This window comes from Megascapheus bottae, chromosome 16, assembly GCF_031878675.1.
Source record: "Megascapheus bottae isolate mThoBot1 chromosome 16, mThoBot2.hap1, whole genome shotgun sequence".
Lineage (NCBI taxonomy): Eukaryota > Metazoa > Chordata > Mammalia > Rodentia > Geomyidae > Megascapheus > Megascapheus bottae.
The window spans coordinates 38,384,396-38,405,509 of record NC_143524.1 but is presented as its reverse complement, the minus strand read 5'-3'; the positions used below and the strand labels follow the sequence as shown (position 1 = coordinate 38,405,509).

The 21,114-nt window shown below is 41.1% G+C and overlaps 1 protein-coding gene across 4 annotated transcripts in view; it reads left to right on the top strand.

Annotated features, from left to right (window-relative positions):
• Positions 1–17,546, top strand: part of Znf143 (zinc finger protein 143) — a 39,476-nt gene extending 21,930 nt beyond the window's left edge. For all 4 annotated transcript variants that reach the window (XM_090348171.1, XM_090348170.1, XM_090348169.1 and 1 more), the window contains exons 9-16: positions 1,809–1,884; positions 3,087–3,212; positions 3,902–4,081; positions 5,511–5,738; positions 9,440–9,588; positions 12,315–12,476; positions 15,452–15,598; positions 16,809–17,546. In XM_090348171.1, the coding sequence (XP_090204297.1) occupies positions 1,809–1,884; positions 3,087–3,212; positions 3,902–4,081; positions 5,511–5,738; positions 9,440–9,588; positions 12,315–12,476; positions 15,452–15,598; positions 16,809–16,892 (1,152 nt within the window). In that variant the 3' untranslated portion in view covers positions 16,893–17,546. The remainder of the gene's footprint in view (positions 1–1,808; positions 1,885–3,086; positions 3,213–3,901; positions 4,082–5,510; positions 5,739–9,439; positions 9,589–12,314; positions 12,477–15,451; positions 15,599–16,808) is intronic.
• The last annotated feature ends 3,568 nt before the right edge of the window (positions 17,547–21,114 follow it).

The window sequence follows — 21,114 nt, the reverse complement described above, 5'->3', positions numbered from 1 at the left end:
GAGGAGATCAACTCTCAACTCTTAGGTTTAAAGGTTTATTTATAATGTGTCAGGAAGTATAAATATAGCAACTTTGGAGTAATAACCTGAGAGCCTATCTCCCTCACATGTCAGTGTATAATTTTGGCATGTTTACTAGCCTCTAGGTACATTTTCTCCATCTATGAAACTGAATCCCTATAGAGTGGTTGTGAGAAATAAACAAGTTAATATGTAAGGTCCATGTAAAGCACTAAACAGAGTGAAATGACATGCATGAAATGTTCAGTGATTGTTGGATACTCTCAAGATTACTCATTTTAGCATGCACTGATGGCACACACCTTTAATCCTAGCTACTCAGGGGGCTGAGATCTGAGGATCACAGTTCCATGCCAACTGGGGTAGAAAAGTCCATGAGACTCTTTTTTTTTTTTTGCCCGTCCTGGGCTTGGACTCAGGGCCTGAGCACTGTCCTTGGTTTCTTTTTCTCAAGGCTAACACTCTACCACTTGAGCCTCAGCACCACATCTGGTCTTTTTCTATGTATGTGGTATGAGGAATTGAACCCGTGCATACTAGGCAAGCACTCTACCACTAGGCTAAACTCCCGGCCCCTCCATGAGACTCAACTCCAATAAACTATTCAGAAAAAGCCAAAAGTGGAATTGTGGCTCAAGTGGTAGAACACTAGCCTTGAGCACAGAGAGGCTCCGGGACACAGCCCAGACCCTAAGTTCAAGCCCCAGGACTGACAAAAGAAAAAAAAATACTAATTTGTTACAATAGATTCCCTTCATAAATCCTATTATGTGTCTACAGAGAGGACTTTGAGGCTTAGAAAGGGTACCTGTAGGCAGTGGTGGAGCCTTGCTGTAGCTTGAGGTACCTACTGCAGTTTCTATACTTTAACTTACTTTGAGTACTGTTTCCCTGCACTCTCTTTCTAGTTTTCTATAGTTTATTGTACTTTTGGCCATTCTGGAAACTCTCAAACCTCAATGTTTCTGTTGCTAATATAAAAGGAGTCCTTTGTAATATATACCATTTAGACGTATAGTTTTATGAAAAGGTTATCTTCTGTTGTTGTTGTTTTGTTTGTTTATTTTTGTGCTGTTTTTTGTGGGGGAGTTGAACTCAAGGCTTCCTTGGCAGGGCTGATTTTGAACTTTCTTTTTTGCCAGTCCTGGGGCTTAAACCAGGGCCTGAGCAATGTATGTGGTATCGAGGAATTAAACCTGGGTCTTCGTGCATGCCAGGCAAACACTCTTACTAGTAAGTCAAACTCCTGGCTGCTACCTCTGAATTTTTGGTGTTGTACATACGAGTTTCATGGACTTTCTTGCCCTAGCTGACTTTGAACCAGGATCTTCAGATAGCACCCTCCTGAGCCACCAGCTCCTGGCTGTTTTTGATTGTTGTTGATCCTTAGATCTAAGACTTCACAGTATCTAGTATAGACATGAGCCACTGGTGCTGGCTGTCTTTAAAAAATAAAAAAATAGTAAGACAACCACTGATTGCACATGCCTATATTCCTAGCTATTCTAGAAACTGAGATCTATGGGATAAAAGTTTGAAGCCATCTTGGTCACAGCTTTTTGCCAAACTTCTCCAAAATAACCAGTGAAAAAGCAAAGCTGAAGACATGGCTTAAGTGGTAGAGCACCATCAAGTTGAATATTGGGCCCTGAGTTCAAACCCTGATTCTGGCAAAAACAAAAACCCAAACCATGCATCAGTGAGAGAAAAAAGTAGTTTTGTGTTGAGATCATCTTACCCTAAGAGTGTATAAAGAAAATATAATTGTGCTTATATTTTATTAACAGGTCCATGAGAGGTCACATACAGGAGATCGGCCTTATCAGTGTGAGCATGCAGGCTGTGGGAAAGCATTTGCAACAGGTAACATAATTTTTTAATTTAATTTTATTTTTTTGTGGGTCATGGGGCTTGAACTAGGCCTGGGCAGTGTCCCTGAGCTCTTTAGCTCAAAGCTACCACCCTAACCCTTGAAACCACCATGCCACTTTCTAGTTTTCTGGTGATTAATTGGAGATAAGAGTCTCACAAAGTTTTAGTGCCCAGCTAGCATTGAACTGCAATCCTCCAATCTCAGCCTCCTGGGTAGCTCTGAATTACAGGCATAAGCAATCGAATCTGGCCACATCCAACTTTTGGGCGGGGGGGGGGGGTGGGTCATGGGGCTTGAACTCTGGCCTGGGTGCTGTTCCTGAGCTCTTCAGCTCAAGGCTACCGCCCTACCCTTGAGCCAGAGCCCCATTTCACGTTTTGCAATGATTAATTGGAGATAAGAGTCTCCAGCCAGGAGACAGCCAGGGCTGTCTTTGAACCACGGTCCTCAGATCTTGGCATCCTGAGTATCTAGGATTACAGGAGTGAGCCACCTTGTCCAGCTCCACATCCAACTTTTTAACAGATATATTAGTCTCGTGAACCAGATGCTGATAGCTCACATCTCTAATACAAGCTACTCCCGTGGCTGAGAGGCAAGGATCCAGGTACAAAGTCCGCGAGGTAGAAAAAAAAAGTCTATGAAATCCGTATAACCACCAGAAATCAGGAAGTGCTTGACTCAAATTGGAAGACTACTAACTTTGAGCAGAAAAGCTCAGGAACAGTGCCCAAGCCCTGAATTCAAGCAAAAAAAAAAAAACAAAAACCAGTTTCTTCGATTTGTCTGTCCAGGCTGACTCTGAACAGCATCTTTTCAGATCTCAGCCTCCTGAGCCAGACGCAGTGGCTCACGGTTGTAATCCTAGCTACTCAAAAGGCTGAGATCTGAGAATACTGGTTGAAAGCCAGCCCAGGCACTAAAGATGGTGAGACTCTTATTTCCAATTAACCAGTAGAAAACAGGAAGTGGTACTGTGGCTCAAGGGGTAAGGCGGTAGCCTTGAGCTAAGGGACAGCACACAGGCCCAGAGTTCTAGCCTCACGACTGACAAAAAACAAAACAAAACAAAAACTCAGCCTCCTGAGTAGCTTGGATTATAAGTGCCCAGCTCTGCTATATTTTTAACTACTTTATCTCAATGTGCTTATTTAGAGAAATATTAATTAATTTTCTTAAATTTCCCTTAAAGGTTATGGATTAAAAAGTCATTTTAGAACTCATACCGGAGAAAAGCCATATCGATGTTCAGAAGATAATTGTACTAAATCTTTCAAAACTTCAGGAGATTTACAGAAACATATCAGAACCCATACAGGTACTAATGAAAATAGGATGTCATATATAGACATTTTGTGTGTATCTGTGGTGTGTGGGTGTGTAGAAAGGGGCTTTTCTCCCTAGAAGTTGTTTAATTTGAGCTCATTCAAGAAAAGTACACATAGATATCAAAAGGAAAGGCCATTTCTTGCCTAACGGTTTAAAAGCTTTTGGGTTCCAAGGTTATGTGCAAATATAAAGGAACGTAATATGATTAGCAGATTAATGTTTCATAAGCTTTTATGAGTATAGTAACTTGTTCGGCAGGTATTTTGATATATATTCTGTCAAGGCAAAAGATTATAAAAAAGACCAAAAGTATATTTCTTTTAGGTAATATAGAATAAATAAGCTTTTAGGAGATCCTGGAGATTTCCTCACTTAATAATTTTTCTTTCCTTTGTTTCTTTCTCTCCTTTCCTCAGCTCGGTGTATGTTATGCTTACCTAGATGATTCTATCATGCAGTTGCTGATAAGTTTTGAATACTATTGAGGTTTTTTTATGAAATTCTAAGTTTGTAGTGGAAGATGCTTTTTGCAGAAAAAAGAGAGAAGAAATGCCTGAAAGGGAGCCTCAACACAAAAAGTGTAGACTTGAGCATGAGCCTAGGCAGAAGTGAAGAATAACACCTTTCAATTTTCTATGTATTTTGTACCATTTGATTTATTCTATTTTATATTTTCAGGAGAAAGACCCTTTAAGTGTCCCATTGAAGGCTGTGGTCGGTCCTTTACAACATCAAATATCAGGAAAGTGCACATTAGGACACATACAGGAGAAAGACCCTATTATTGCACAGAACCAGGATGTGGAAGGGCATTTGCCAGTGCAACCAATTATAAAAACCACGTGAGGATACACACAGGTAACTGCCATACATCTTTTTGTCTTTCCGGTCTCAATTCAACTCCTGCCTCTTTCAGAATACATTTCCAGCAAATCTATTCCGTCCTTCCTAAAACATGACATGGTGGAAAGAGGTTAAGCAATCCTTAAAATTTTTCATAATTTTAATAATTACTGTTTAACATTCATATGTTCATTTATTTTACAATCATTGATTATCTTTTATGGGCTTAATGCCAGACATTAGAGATATAGAGGCAGGTAAGATATTGTCAAGAACTGTCTATCTGGGGAGATACAGCATACAAGATTTTATAGGAAAGCCAAGCTTAGTACAGTGAGTTTCTTTGTTTGTATATGTTTAGAAACTTAGTATCACTGTGTAGCCAAGGATAGCCTCAAACTCAAAGCTGAATGCTGATACACCATGCCTGGCAGTATGTTTTTGAGATTCAGTCATGTCATGGCTCCTTTCCCCTCCCTTCCCCTCCCCTCCTTTCTCCTGGTCCTCCTCCTCTTCCTCCTAGTCCCTTCATCCCCTCCTCTTCCCTTCCCTCCCTTTTCCTCCTCCCCCCCCCCATCTCTTTTTGTTTCTTTTTGTTTATCACTATACTAGGAATCAAACTCAGGACCTTGTATACACTAAGCAAGTACTTTGCTATTAAACTACATACCACCTGCCCCACATTTTATTCTTTTTGCAGATACTGGGTCTTGATTCATGGCCTGGGGGCTGTCCCTGAACTTTTTTGCTAAAGGCTAGCTAGCTTTCTACTTGAGCCATAGCTCTACTTCTGGTTTTTTTATAGTTAATTGAAGATAAGAGTCTCATAGACAGACATTCCTGCCCAGGCTAACTTCAGCCTTAGTCTTCAGATCTCAGTTCTCTGAGGTTACGGAATAATAGATGTGAGCCAACAGTGTCCGGCTCATTTTGTTCTTTTTCAATTATTCAATATTTTTCCATATATTATTCAATATTATTACATGTATGTTTATCAGTTTATTTCCTATTATTAGTAATACTGTTATGAGCATTCATTTGTATTTTGTTTCTATTTTTGTTTTTACTAGCCTTGAGTTTTGAACTCAGGGCCTAGGCACTGTCCTTGAGCTTTCTACTTCTTGAACCAGAGCATCACTTCTGTTTTTTTCTGTGTATGTAGTACCAAGGAATCAAACCCAGGATTTTGTACACGCTAGGCAAGCACACTTCAACTAGGCCACACTCCTGGATCCTTATTGTTGTTGTTTTTATTTATTTATTTCTTCTCTCCTTGCCCTCCCTCAGTGCTGGGGATTGAATTTGGCCTCCCACATAAACCAGGCAAATACTCTCACACCCCAAGCCAGATTGGTCAACTAGTTTTTTTAGGTGTCTAGTGCTTCCTCAGGTATAACTATCTGCCTATGTAGAAGGTGACTTTTTTTCATATGTTCTTATCTAGGAGAAAAGCCATATGTTTGTACAGTTCCTGGGTGTGACAAAAGATTTACAGAATATTCCAGTTTGTATAAACACCACGTTGTTCACACTCACTCCAAACCATACAACTGTAACCACTGTGGGAAGACATACAAACAGATCTCCACGCTGGCCATGCACAAACGGACAGCCCACAATGACACAGAGCCCATCGAGGAAGAGCAGGAAGCCTTCTTTGAACCTCCTCCAGGTAAGTTTTATCTATTCTATCTGTTTCTGAGTTTGAGGCTCAAATGAGGCACATAATTTATTATCCGTGAGCTTTTCTCAAATCATGAAGCTTGGTTGATATAATCACACAAATGTAAATTACAGTTAAGTGTTCCATCAAGGTTGTTAGAAGATTAGTGGGGAAAGGTTTCCCTGTAAAACTGCTTTTGGAAAAATAAAAGTAAAATTGTGTTAAGTTGGTGAAGAAAACAGGCTTAGAGAAGGATAGCAGAGGACAAGGGCAAGAAACTGGCCAAGTAGAGGGACTGGCATGTTCACAAGGCCCACAAGTTGGAGGAAGAAAAATAATATTTGGAGATATTGAGAGAAGCCTAGAGGATGAGACTGGAGTAGAAAATTTAGATTCCTTAATGATGCTGGTCTTAATTATAGAGCAGAACAGTGCTCCAAATAACCCTTCATTGATTTAAATGCTGTTACGTATATTGTGAGAGACAATTCCTGTACTGTTGCTCGTTTTATAGGAAGAAAAAGCTCTTGAAGAAAGTATTTTAGAAGATTACATTTAATAAAGCATAAATGGGTAAAAGGGGCCAGGCGTTTGGCCTAGTAGTAGAGTGCTTGACTAGCATACATGAAGACATGGGTTCGATTTTATATATGTGGGTACCACATATATAGAAAAAGCCAGAAGTGATGCTGTGGCTCAAGTAGTAGAGCTCTAGCCTCGAGTAAATCCAAGGACAGTGCCTAGGCCCTGAGTTCAAGCCCCAGGATTGGCAAAAAAGAAAAGAAAAGAAATTGGGTAAAAGAAAGTAGGTTTGGGGCCAGGAGTTTGGCCTAGTGGTAGAGTGCTTGCCTAGCATGCATGAAGACCCGGGTTCGATTCCTCGGTACCCCACATACGTAGCAAAAAAGCTGGAAGTGGTGCTGAGGCTCAAGTGGTAGAGTGCTGGCCTTGAGAAAGTCCAAGGACAGTGCTCAAGCCCTAAGCTCAAGCCCAGGACTGGCAAAAAAAAAGATAGTAGGTTTTTCTAAAACAGGTTTTGGCTGGGAATGTGGCTTAGTGGTAGAGTGCTTGCCTTACATGCAGGAAGTCCTGGGTTCAATTCCTCAGTACCACAAAAACAGAAAAGACTGGGAATGTCACTGTGGCTCAAGAGCATTAGGCTTGAATAAAAGAAGCTTAGGGACAGTGCCCAGTCCTGAATTCAAGCCCCAGGACTGGCAAAACAAAAAAACATATATTTTGTTATCATTTCATTGAGTAATTCCTCAAGGCAATAAGAAGACAGTATGGGGGCTTGAACTCAGGCCCTTGAGCTTGCTAGGCTTTCTTGCTTAGGACCAGGTACTGTACTGTTTGAGCCATGTCTCTAGTTAGGCATTTTGCTGGTTAATTGGTAATAAAATCTAACAGACTTTTCAACTCAGCTTAGCTTCAAACTGAGAACCTCAATCAACTTTCTGAAATAGCTTGGAATATAGGCATGAGTTGCTGGCACCTGGCTACTTTTTCTTCCCACCTCCCTCCCCTATCTCTATTCCTCTTTGTCTCTGTCTCTGTCTATCTTATCTGTTTGTCTCTGTCTTTGTATCTCTCTGTCTGTCTCTCTGTCTTTTATGTCTATTTTGATTCTTGTACTCAGATCGTGGATACTGTTCGTGAGCTCTTTTGCTCAGGCTAGTACTACTTGAACCATAGATCCAATTCCAACGGTTTGATGGTTAATTGGAGATAAGAATCTCCTGAACTTTCCTGTAAGGGATGGCTTTGAACTGCAGTCCTCAGATCTCAGACACCTGAGTAGCTAGGATTATAGGCATGAGCCACTGGCTCCTCATTCTTTTCTCATTTTTAATAACTGATTGAAATATTCAAAAATATTTAGGCAAAATGTTGGTTGAAGAATAATAAGAATTATTTATCTGCTCAGAGATTGTAGTCCTTTAATTTTTCCTTCCACCTGTTTGTTAGACTGTAGCATAAAAACAACAGTTCCTGTAGTCTTGAGTGCTAAATTATTTTCTAGTCAAAGCACTCCATGTGGGGAGATGTTGGTCAAAGGGTGTGAAATTCTAGTTAGGCTGCAGGAGGAAATTCTGTAGACCTATTGTGCATAGTGATGACTACAATTGATGATAATATATGGTATACTTGGAAATTGCTCAATATTATAACTGATAAATCCTTCTAGTTAGAAAGCTGACCTTAATTATGTAAAATGTGGCTTATAAGGCATTTTATTCTTTTCCTTATAGGTTGATATTTCAGATTATTGGGGGCTCTTATTACTCTAAAGACCTATAATACAATAACATTAAAAAATTAAAACCTACAGGCCACAAGTTTGTACAGGCCAGGAGTTTGGCCTAGTGGTAGAGTGCTAGCCTAGCATGAGTGAAAACCTGGGTTCAATTCTTCGGTACCACATACATAGAAAAAGCTGGAAGTGGTGGTTCGGCTCAAGTGGTAGAATTCCAGCCTTGAGGAAGCCCAAGACCAGTGCTGAGGCCCTGAGTTCAAGCCCCAGGACTGGAAAAAAAGAATAAAGCTCTAATTGATGTTCTAATAGGAATAGATATGTATTCTCTTCTTTTCTTCCTTCTGGGTTTTGTAATTCATTGGAATTAATACAAAATGCCAGGGGTGGTGGCTCACACTGTACTTAACTACTCAGGAGGCTGAGATCTGACTGAGGATAACGGTTCAAAGCCAGCCCAGGCACTAAAGACTGTGAGACTCTTATCTCCAATTAACCACTAGAAAATGGGAAATGGTAATGAGGCTCAAGGAGTAGAGTGGAAGCCTGGAATTAAAAACCTCACGGACAATACCCAAGCCCAGACTTCAAGCCCCGGACCAACAATAATAATAATAATAATAATAATAATAATAATAATAATAATAATAAATAGCTGTGAAATAGAGAAAAAGGAGTAGAATAACTATCTGGAAATTATACCTGATGACTGTAGTCATATGAAAGCATGCATCAACCATGTATTCTGAAATTAGTATATTAAATCCTTTTAGCAGGGGAAGGAAAAAATTTCCTCTCTGGTGTTGGGGTGGTAGAAAATATTAGAAGAGAGGGATCTGTAATCTCATTGATTACCAAGAATAGCAGTAATGACTTGTAGAAGTATTGTTTACTGATTCTTTGTGAAATAAGGAAGTGGGCCAGGAGTTCCTGTTCTGTCACTTACTAAATGATTAATCTCACTCCAGATAATACAGCATTACTTGCTTTATACAATGGAGTCATTGTGTATTGATAACTTGCAGCTTCTTGTGTTAAATAAGTTAGTAGATTGTACTCACAAGCCATTCTGTTTCTGTAGTTAAAGTTTATGAAGACAGCCCTATTCCATTTATGACCACAAGAATTTAGAAGATGTTTCTTATATTGATAGTATTTCCACCAATCTTCCTATACAGTTCTTCTTCTTCTTATCCCCAACACATGTATAGTAACAATATCATGTAATTATCTCTATCAAGAGAAAAATAAAAGCACTTACATTTGATGGGAAAGGTTTGATTTGGACTGACTTAATTTTGTTTTGCTTTGCTCATGTGGAGGCAGAAGAAGCCATTTTCATGATTTAGAATGTGATACACATTTTAACTATATATAATGCTAATATTTAAAATATCTGATTTTCCGAATAGAATGGCTACATGGTCAGAAAAATCATTCATTTATTTTAAAACAGGTCAAGGTGAAGATGTTCTTAAAGGATCCCAGATCACATATGTTACAGGCGTTGAAGGAGATGATGTTGTGTCTACACAAGTAGCCACAGTAACCCAGTCTGGGTTGAGTCAGCAAGTTACACTCATATCCCAGGATGGGACTCAACATGTAAGTATCTAACAAAACTCAAACAACTTAATATTTCTTTGTACTAGGTCTTGAGAGACAAGCTGAGTCTTGAATATCAAGATATCAAATTTCTAGGCCGTGGCAGACATCTTAAAGGCTTTCTGTAGTTTGTTGAAAAGATTATGTGAAGCAAGATTAATAGAGAAAATGTTTACACCTCTGTAAAATCCAAATGGTATCACTGGTATAACATAAATGTGAGGTGATGAGCCACCTGTCACCGCTGGTGCCTCAAGCTTGTAACATTAGCTATTCAGGAAGCTGAGATCTAAGGGTTATGATTCAAAGCCAGCTTGGGCAAAAAAGTCCTAGAAAGGCTCTTTATCTCCAATAAATTACCAAAAGAGAGAGGGAGGGGGAGAGGGAGAGGGAGAGAGAGATGGGAGGTGAAGCTTTGGCTCAAGTGATAAAGCACTAGCCTTCAATAAAAGAATTTCCCCCAAGAAATTCTTTGGGGAATTATTTGGGGATAACTGTCATTATTTTCTAGATGTCATCAGTCTACAATAACACAGCTTTGATTTTCTTTTATGCTCTAGTTTAAGGTGTTTTAGTACCTGGTAAATATAGGCAAATGGTGTATGATGTCCCTCTTCACATTTAATTTGCCTTTGTTTTGATAACTAGTACCATTCTGGCATTAGCTCAAACTGTACATATTTAGGATTGAATAATACAGAGTACCCCTACCATCCCATCCCATTCATTCTACACAGTGTTCACTTTCTTTCTTTCTTTCTTTTTTTTTTTTTCCTAATCCTGGGGCTTGAACTCAGGGCCTGGGCACCTTTCTCAAGGCTAGTACTCTACCATTTGAGCTATAGCACCACTGTGGTATTGAGGAATCAAACCTAGGGCTTTGTGAATGCTAGACAAGCACTCTACCACTGGACCATACTCCTGGCCCTTAACTTAGTTTTAATTTAACATTAAAACCTAACACTTTGTCTTTAATGAGATCATCACACATAGAGGTCTTTTTTTTTTTTTTTTTTTTTTTTGCCAGTCCTGGGCTTGAGCTCAGGGCCTGAGCACTGTCCTTGGACTTTCTCAAGGCTAGAGCTCTACCACTTGAGCCTCAGCACCACTTCCAGCTTTTTTCTATGTATGTGGTACCGAGGAATCGAACCCGGGTCTTCATGCATGCTAGGCAAGCACTTTAACCACTAGGCCAAACTCCCGGCCCCCATAGAGGTCTTCTGAAGTCATTCAATATATCCTTTCTCTTTATTCAAGAGAAAATGCCCCTCAAAAAAAAAATAAAATAAACAGCTCTAAAACCACTCTGGGTGACTGGGCTGTTTCTCTAAAGATGTAGCCTGTCCCATTGTTCAGTAACTCTAGTGTCATCCATTCACAGCTCAATCACTGACCATACAAAATGTAATTCCGTGTCAGGTATTTCAAAACAGCTATCCTTCCTATATCAGTTTTCTGTAGACTTAGTTTTCCCGTGTCTTTCAGAAGTTAGATTTCTGTTCCATCCCTTTAAATCAGTCCAACACAGGCATTTCTTAACCATCTACCAATACTAGGTACTTGGTACAGTGCAGGGAGAACAGATGAGAGGTTGCATAGTGTAGCAGGGGAAAGACATTTCTAAAGTGAATGATAATTACGAATATATAATTGAGGGGTATATAAAGTGCTGTGGCATTCTGAAGGTAAAAATCACATTACTCTTTCTGAAGAAACCCTAGAGGCCCACCTAGAAAAGGTCATTTTTAGAGAGGTTAGAGGATTTTCATGAGAAAATCAAGGGAACAGCAAAGCCATGAAAATTTAACAAAAAGTGACACTGTGTGGACTGCAGTCATGGCTGGAGGGTCAGGTGCAGATTTGAATGTACTAGAAGTTGAGTCTGGAGAATTTGTAGAAGCCAGATCATGAAAGGTCAGGAATATCATGTAAGAAGTCTGAACTGTAGTAGAAAAGTTTCAAGGTATAGAGAGTGATGAGAGCAGAATTAAACAGGATACCTTGAGAGAAGTTGGATTAGTATAGAAACTATTGCAGAAATAATCATCTAAATTAGCAACAAAGATCAAAGATATTAGATGAGTTCAAGAAATATGGATTTTAAGTCAGGTATGGTGGCTATAATCCTAGCTACTCAGGAGGCTGAGATCTTAGGACAGAGGTTCAAAGCCAGCCCAGGCACTAAAGACCAAGAGACTCTTATCTCCAATTAACCACTAGAAAACGGGAAGTGGTGCTGTGGCTCAAGGAGTAGGGTGGTAGCCTTGAGCTGAATTGCTTAGGGACAGTGCCCAGGTCTACAGTCTAAGCCTGACAAAATTAAAAAAGAGAGAGAAGAAAAGAAATAGGGAGTTTAGAGGAAGTTTATTCCATTATAAAAAATACATATATTTAAGGGCTGGGAGTTTGGCCTAGTGGTAGAGTGCTTGCCTAGCATGCACGAAGACCTGGGTTCCATTCCTCAGCACCACATACATAGAAAAAAGCCGGAAGCAGTGCTGAGGCTCAAGTGGTAGAGCTCTAGCCTTGAGAAAATCCAAGGACAGTGCTCAGCCCCTGACCTCAAGCCCAGGACTGGTCAAAAAAAAAAAAAAAAAAAAATATATATATATATATATATTCTCACAAAGTAAACTTGTACATGGATTAAGCTCAGTCCTTACTTATGCCAAATGGAGCAAGAAATATTTACTGGCCGGTAAAATGTACATTTTAATTTTTTGCAGGTCAATATATCTCAGGCTGACATGCAGGCCATTGGTAACACCATCACAATGGTAACGCAGGATGGCACACCTATCACAGTGCCTACCCACGATGCAGTCATCTCCTCGGCAGGAACACACTCTGTTGCTATGGTCACTGCTGAGGGAACAGAAGGGCAGCAGGTAATTACTTTTGACTTTTATATTAAATAATATATATCAATAATAAACTGTATTTAAGTAGATGTGGTTCACATGTATAATCCTAGCTACTCAGGAAAGTTGAGATCTGAGAACTGAGGTTTAGGGCCAGGAGTTTGTCCTAGTGGTAGAGTGCCTGCCTAGCATACACAAAGACCTGGGTTCGATTCCTCGGTATCATGTATATAGAAAAGTCAGAACTCAAGTGGCTCAAGTGGTAGAGCACTAACCTTGAGGAAAGCCCAAGGACAGTGCTCAGGCCCTGAGTTCAGTCCTGGCAAAAAAAAAAACAAAACAGAACCTGAGACTATTGGCCAGAGAGTAGAGTGCTTGCCTAACATGCACGAAGACCCAGGTTCGATTCCTCAGTACCACATACATAGAAAAAAGCTGGAAGAGGCGCTGAGGCTCAAATGGTAGAGCTCTAGCCTTGAGAAAGTCCAAGGTCAGTGCTCAGGCCTTTAGCTCATGCCCTGGACTGACAAAAAAAAAAAAAAAGAACTGAGGTTTAAGGCCAGCTCTAGGGGCTGAAAATGTCATTTGGGCTTAGTAGCTAGGATTACAGATATACAGCCACCAGCTGTCCATGAGAATCTTATCTCTAATTAACCATGAGTTCAAGCCCCAGTAACTGGCACAAGAAGGAAGGGAGGGAGGGAGGAAGGGAGGGAGAGAGGAAGGGAGGAAGGGAGGGAGAGGAAAAGAAGGAAGGAAGGAAAGAAAGAGAACTCAACTCAAGGACAGCACCTGAGTTCATGTCCCAGGACACACACACACACACACACACACACACACACACACACACACACACACACTAGCATGCTTACTAGTCAGACTTGGGCCATATCCTTTCATTATAGCTTTTGTTTTTTTGTGTGTGAAATGGGGCCCAGGTCCATGCTCTAATGGTAGAGTGGAATGGGTTTCACTGTTTTGTTCCCAGGCTGACCTAGAACAATGATGCTCCCATGTACCTGGGATTAGGGGTATATTTTGTGCCCTTTGTTGTTGGTGGTGGTAGGGTTTTTTCTTTCTTTCTTCTTTTTTTTTTTTGGCCAGTCCTGGATCTTGAATTCAGGGCCTGGGCAATATCTTTTGGCTTTCTCACTTTCTCAAGGCTAGTGCTCTACCACATGAGCCACAGTACCACTTCCAGGTTTTTCTGTGTATGTGGTACCAAAGAATCAAACCCGGGGGTTTATGCACGCTAGACAAGCCCTCTACCATTAGGCCATGTTCCCAGTCCCTACATTCATGTCTTGTTTTGTTTTGTTTTTATCATCCCTGGGCTTGAGCTCAGGGCCTGAGCACTGTCCTTGGACTTTCTCAAGGCCAGAGACCTACCACTTCAGCCTCAACACCACTTCTGGCTTTTTTCCATACATGTAGTACTGAGGAATCAAATCCGGGTCTTCATGCATGCTAGGCAAGCACTCTACCACTAGGCCAAACTCCCGGTCCACATGTTTTGTTTTTTATCTGTCGTGGAGCTTGAATGAGGGGTCTAGGTGCTGTCCCTGAGCTCTTTTGCTCAAGGCTAATGCTCTTGCACTAGAGCTACAGTGCCACTTCTGGTTTTCTGGTGGTTAATTGGAGATAAGAATCTCATGGACTTCTCTGCTTGGGCTAGCTTTGAACCCTAATCCTCAGATCTCAGCCTCCTGGGTAGTAGTATTATAGGCATGAGCCACCAGTGCCCTATGATTCATGCTTGAATACTGGACCTGGACACTGTCCCTGAGCTTCTTTTGCTCGGGCTAGCACTCTACTACTTGAACCACAACACCACTTCCAGCTTTTTTTCTTTATATGTTACTGAGAAATTGAACTCAAGGCTTTGCATATGCTAGGCAAGCACTCTACCACTGAACCATGTTCCCAGCCCTCGTGTATTTTCATTATATGTATTGCTTGAGAGAAAGATAAACCGACCAACCAACTGACCAAAACACAACTACTAGCCTTGAGGTTGATGCTCCCAATTAATCATTCATTTCTGAATAGGTTTATACCCTCCTTAGGTAAATACCTGCCTGGGTATAGATTTATACCTATAATGACCCTAGCCAGATACAGTGGCTCATGCCTAGAATCCTAGCTACTCAGGAGGCTGAGTAGCCACTCAGGAGATCTGAGGATCTCGGTTCAAAGCCAGCCCAAGCACTAAAGTCTGTGAGACTCTCATCTCCAATTAACCACCAGAAAACTGGAAGTGGTGCTATGGCTCAAAGGTAGGGCGGTAGCCTTGAGCTGAAGAACTCAGGGACAGCACCCAGGCTGAGTTCAAGCCCCATAACCCACACACACAAAAAAAGTTGGAGGCACAGATTAGGTTGAAAAGTGACCACCTATTAAGTGCATGTCCCTGAGTTCAATTCCTGGTACACTATCATTGTTGTGATTGTAGTATAAGAGCCACAAAAGGACTTTTGATTCTTTTGGCTAGGACTTTCAGGGGGAATAGAGAAAAGTTCCTTGGACTCACAGAGGGGAAAGGAGTATGAGATGTGGCTTTTTGTTAGTAATGTCACTTGTCTTTTCAGTTTTATCAGTTAATCTAGTTAATAAATGTAACAGGTAAACAGGAGAAAACAGTTTTCTGTCATAGCACTGATCCACACTCAGAACTAAATATATATTATGATAGGAATTAGTCCACATGTATCATTTCCCAAGCAGGCACTTACAGGGTAAAGAACCTAGAGAAAGCCGCTTCTGATGGAATGTGGTGTGACACATCACTTCTCAGTGTTTTCTACCCTGTTTTGCTGTTTGTTAATTTCATCTTAAATAAATTTCCTCTCTGAGTCTTAACTTCCTCAAAGGAGTCTAGAAAAGGCAATATCTAAGGTTTCTTCAGTTATAGCTTTTATAAGCCTATAGTACCTTATATAAAAGGATTTTAATTGCATCGTAGATTGAATTCTTCATATATGTTTTGTTATAATTTGCTTAAGGTTGCAATCGTGGCTCAAGACCTGGCAGCATTCCACACTGCCTCATCAGAAATGGGGCACCAGCAACATAGCCATCACTTAGTAACCACAGAAACCAGACCTCTGACCTTAGTGGCAACATCCAATGGCACCCAGATTGCAGTTCAGGTGAGTACAGGGCATCCTGTTCTCAGTGGGCAGCAATGCTTCAAGGCTCTTTTCCTGGGGTCCTGGCTTTTGTGCAGCTTACAGGAAGCAGGATCTGAGTACTTAGCTTTTAAGGAAATAGGTGTATCTGAAGTGATCTTAAAGTGACCCACACTTTGTTCTTGTTTTGTTTTATGTGTTACTGGGAATGGAACCCAGGGCTTTGTGCATGCTGAGAAATTTATAGCAAGAAAAAGTTTTTTCAGGCGTGTTACCCTGTATGTATCCAGCTAACTATCCTCACTGCCAAAAAGTCTTGAGCCAGGCACCGGTGACCTGTTATCCCAGCCACTCAAGAGGCTGAGATCTGAGGATTGCAGGTTAAAGCCAGCCTAGGCAAGTAAATCTGAGACTCATCTCCAATTAGCCAGCAAGAAAGCCTGAAGTCGGCCAGGAATGTGGCCTAGTGGTAGAGTGCTTCCCTAGTATTCACAAAGCCCTGCGTTCAATTCCTCAGTACTACATATACAGAAAAGCCAGAAATGTTGCTGTGGCTCAAGTGGTAGAATGGTAGCCTTGAGAAAGCTTAAGGACAGTGTCCCGGCCCTCAGTTCAAGCCCTAGAACTGGCAAAGAAAAAAAAAGAAAGAAAGCCAGAAGTGGAGCTGTGGTTCAAGTAATAGAGCACTATCTTTCAGCACAAAAGTTTAGCGACAGCACCAAAGTTCCCAGTTCAAGGGCACACGCGCACTCGTGTACACACACACACACACACACACACAAATCCTAAATAAACATTATTCTCCTCTACAGAAGTTTGGGTTTTGTGTGCCTGATGATTGAGTCAACAGTTTTGTTTTGTTCTTTTTGTCCAGCCCTGGCGCGTGAACTCAGGGACTGGGCACCGTTCCTGAGCTTCATTTGCTCAAGGCTAGCACTCTACCACTTGAACCACAGTGCCACTTCTGACTTTTTCTGTATGTGGTACTGAGGAATCGAACTCAGGGCTCAATATATGTTTGGTAAGCACTCTACCACTAACCCACATCCTCAGCCTAGTTTTTGTTTTGTTTTTGAGCTACCTAACAAGAGATTGTCTTTGCACCAATAGTATTTTAACAAACCCGAGGGGTAGATTTATGAAATTTTGCTTCTGCCATGTAAGATTTCTTCAGCAGTGTTTGGGTTGTGGTTTTGGGTGGTTAGTGTTTGATGCATGTCTTCTGTTTCAGCTTGGAGAACAGCCATCTCTGGAAGAAGCCATTAGAATAGCATCTAGGATCCAACAAGGAGATACACCAGGTTTGGATGATTAATCCTCAGAACAATGGAGCAATAAAGCAGGAGCCTTTCATCTTCTGGCAGCAGAAATCCCTGAAGCCAGGGCCCAGGAAAACCAGAAGTTCCATTCCTGAAACACTGTACACATGTTAATACAAGAGTGGAGAACGTTTTATTCTTGACACTTTTGTGTATATAACCCTTGGAATAAGTCTCAAAGTGATTAATTGTGTACAAGCCTGAAATTAGGGCAATACAGTAAATTTTCATGTTACTCTTTTATCAGATTGCAATCTACTCGCAAGACCATTGAAGTCTTAATGGAGTCTTATGATGGATTTTTAACTTACTGTGAAAAAGAGAATAAAGGTTGTAACTAAAAATGTCGAAGGTTCTACATGTCAAACAATCAAAACTCCAAAAGCCATCATGGACAATAAAGGTGTGAAGCCTTCCGATATTCCCCCTGTTAGTAGAGTGTCTGCAGTTTTTGTTCTGTTATTACTTGTCCATTTTTATTTGTTTCATAGTTTGAAGACTGTATATTTCCTATTTCCCTTTCCTGTTATATACCAACTTTTCAATTTGTAATGCATTAGCATTACATTGGATTATGTATAAAATTATAAAGTTTGGTTATTTAAAATTAAAACATTAAATCCAGTGTTTGGGTTTTGTTAAAGATTTTACTTGGTGTTCAGTTTTTTTGTAACTGTTTTAAATGATAATTAATACTCTAAAGTTTGACCACAGGTTGGTGCCCAGGTAGCTGCTATAAATAAATGAAAATAGCTTTACTCAGAAAATTAGGTTAATACACAGGCGTAAATTATTTATTTTTGCTTATGTACTTTTGTTTTAAAGCTTATTTACACTAAAGTTTATTAATTTTGAATACAGCAACTTATTAAATGTTACCTTTTATTTGTTTTATTAAATTTGTGTGCAGTTGGGCGGGGGGGATGTTCCAACACACACAGATTAAGAGTGGATTGTGTATAACCCAGAATAAGCACTTTCCATGTATATTTGTTGTGGACTCGCGATGGGCTTGTGGGATTTACTGTCACGAGATAGCACTGCATTCTGTACTTGAGGACACTGAGTATTCATGCATGCTAATGGCTCCCCAGCCCATGGCTGGGAAAGGTAGAGCATGGGTTGGAGAACCTAGGCCTAGGCCGGCCCCTGTAGTAGTGAAGGGACAGAATTTGTGAAGGAACATTGAAACCCCCTTCCTTACTTTAGTAACTAAATTATTATTATTAGCCAGTCCTGGGGCTTGAACTCAGGGTTCGTTGGACCCACAGCGCTACTTCCAGCTTTTTCCGTGTAAGTGGTTCCAGGGACTCAAATCTAGGGCTTCAAGCATGCTAGGTGAACATGCTACCACTAGGCCACACTGCCAGACAGTATCTAAATTCTTTTTCTTTTCTTTTTTAAGGGTCATGGGCCTTTAATCCGGCCAGGGCACAGCCCTGAGCTCTTCAGCTCAAGGCTACTGCCACCGCCCTACTCTGGAGCCAAGCCCAACTTCCTGTTTTTTTTAGGGGTTAATTGGAGATAAGAGTCTCAGGTTGTTTTGTGCCCGGGCTGGCTTTGAACCTTGATTCTCAGATCTCAGCCTCCTGAGTAGTTAGAATTAATGGCATGAGCCACCGCACCTGGCTCTAACTTGTTTAAGGAGTAGACTGTAGGCCAGGTGCTTTTTCTTTGTAGCAACTTTAAGTTGTTTCTGGGCAGAGTATGATCAAGGTATTTTCTTGAATGGCAAGAAAGTTTTGCCTTAAACACTGACAGGATATATTGCACAGGGTTCTGTAGCAACTGGCTCCATTAGCTAAAGTCCCTCTTAGAGATTTTTCATGCTTGATGACTCATTGTACATCCTGCACTGAGAAGAGACCCTGTGGCAACTTCATTAGCTGCTATCTGCATAGCCCCATGACCGACAAAAAAAAGAAATGAACACTTTACCTCTTTACCTATTATAACATGCTATACTGAAATTGCTTGTGCTCTTTCAAACAGAAAAACAGCAACAAAAATAACTTTTTCTCCTATCCCAGGACTTAAACTCAGGGCCTAGGTTCTATCTCTAAGCTCTTTTGCTCAAAGCTAGCATTCTACCATTTGGAACCAAAATTCCATTTCTGGTTTTTGAGTGGTTAACCTTGAAGATAAGAATCTTAATGGGAACTTTTCTGCCTATGCTGCCTTTGAACACAACCCTCAGATCTCAACATCCTGAGTATCTAGGATTATAGACATGAGCTACTGGCATCTGGCTTCCTTCTTCCCACCCCCTCCAGTGCTGGGGTTTATTATTTTTTTGCAAGTCGTGGGGCTTGAACTTAGGGCTTGTGTACTGTCCTTGGGCTTTCTCAAAGCTAGCATTCTACCAGTTGAGCCCCAGCACCCCTTCTGGCTTTTTCAGTGTATGTGGTACCAAGGAATTGAACCCTGGACTTCATGCATGCTAGGCAAACAGTCCACCACTAGGCCAAACTCCTGGCTCACTGCTAGGGTTTAAAGTGCAGGACCTTGTACTTGCCAAGCAGATGCTCTACCAACTGAACCATGACCCTCTTGTGGGTTGTTGAGGGCCAAAAAAGGAAAGAAACTGGCATATCAGTGGGCTCTGGGGTTAGCTGTCAGTAGGGGGAGCTATGAAGGTCGGAGAGCCATCCATAGCCACTTCATCTACCTGTGGCACCACTTCCTTCTGAGACTAATATCCTGACCTGTACAATCTTTAACTTGTAGGAGGAAATAAATTTTCCTTCTGAATTTTTGATAATTGATTCTGATAAATGACAAAAATAAAAATAAACTGACAATAGACATGCTAACAGAAAAAAAAGACATGCATGTTTACTGTACATGAGAGCATATGGAAGTGTGAGTCTTAAAGAAAGCCAAATTAGGCATAGTGGTGCACATGGAAGTGTGAGTCTTAAAGCCAAATTGGGCATAGTGGTGCACACGGGTAATCCTAGCATTTTTGAGTCTAAGGCAGGGAGATTTCACCTTTAAGACTTGTCTGGGTGCTGTTCCTGAGCTCTTTAGCTTAGGCGCTTTACCATTTTGAGCCACAGCACCACTTCTGCCTTTCTGGTGGTTAATTGGAGAGAAGAATCTCAGGGACTTTCCTGCCCAGGTGGGCTTTGACCACAATTCTCAGATCTCAGCCTCCAGAGTAGAGAGGATTACAAGTGTGAGCCACTAATGCCCAGCTCATCATGGACTTTGCAGCCTGGGCTGACTCTGAATTGTGATTTTCAGATCTCAGCATCCTTAGTAGCAAGGATTACAGGTGTAAAGCACCCAACATCTGGCTCAACCACTACTATTCTGAAAATGTCAGGAAGAAGGCATTACCTCAATTATTTGATGCTGCTCTGGAAGTGCCAGTAAATGACAGAGTCAAAATATTAGGAAGCGAATTATTATCAATTAGATGATTATATACCTGGATATCCCAAGTAATAAATCAAATTATTGTTGGATATTCTTTCTAGATGAGCACCCATGGCTCAGAAAAACTACTCAGAAAAAGCTAGAAGTGGTGCTGTGGCTCAAGTGGTAGAGCACTAGCTTTGAGCGAAAATAATCTTGAGGACAGTGCCTAGGCCGCCCCAGGACCGAGGGGGTGGTGGTGGTTAATGTTCTTTCGATATCTTATACTTTTGTTGTTGCTGTTTTCAGGGTTTTGGGTATGCTCTTGTGTTGTTTCAGTTGACAGAATACTGGCCACACAGGCTCTGGCAGTCTGCAGAGCTAATGGAGAAGGCACAGTGCGGGTGGGCAGAGAACAAAGGACTGGCTACTTCAAATACCTTAAATGGAAAGCCGGAAGTTGGGCCAACACAGCGGATGGGTGTAGTCAGCAATCCTAATACTTTCACTAGGGTAACTTAAAACAAAGCCCTTCCGGAGCCAAATTTGGCGGGGGGGGGGGGGGGGGGGGGGGGGGGGGGGGGGGGGGGGGGGGGGTAGGGCAGGAAGCTCTTTTTCTTATCAGTACCTCTCACAGACTGAAACCCAAGCACTCAGCTGCTTGTGGAAGGGCGGGAAGTCCAGGCTGGATGAAGTAAACAGATCAAGTTCAGGCTCCTTTTCTTTCCTTTTTTGTTTTATTTTTCATTAGCATATAATAGTGTACAAGCAGGTTTCCATATCATTTCTATACATACATGTAATCATAGACCTGACTTCTTTTTCCAAGAGCAAGTTGAGGGAGAAAAGACTAGTAGG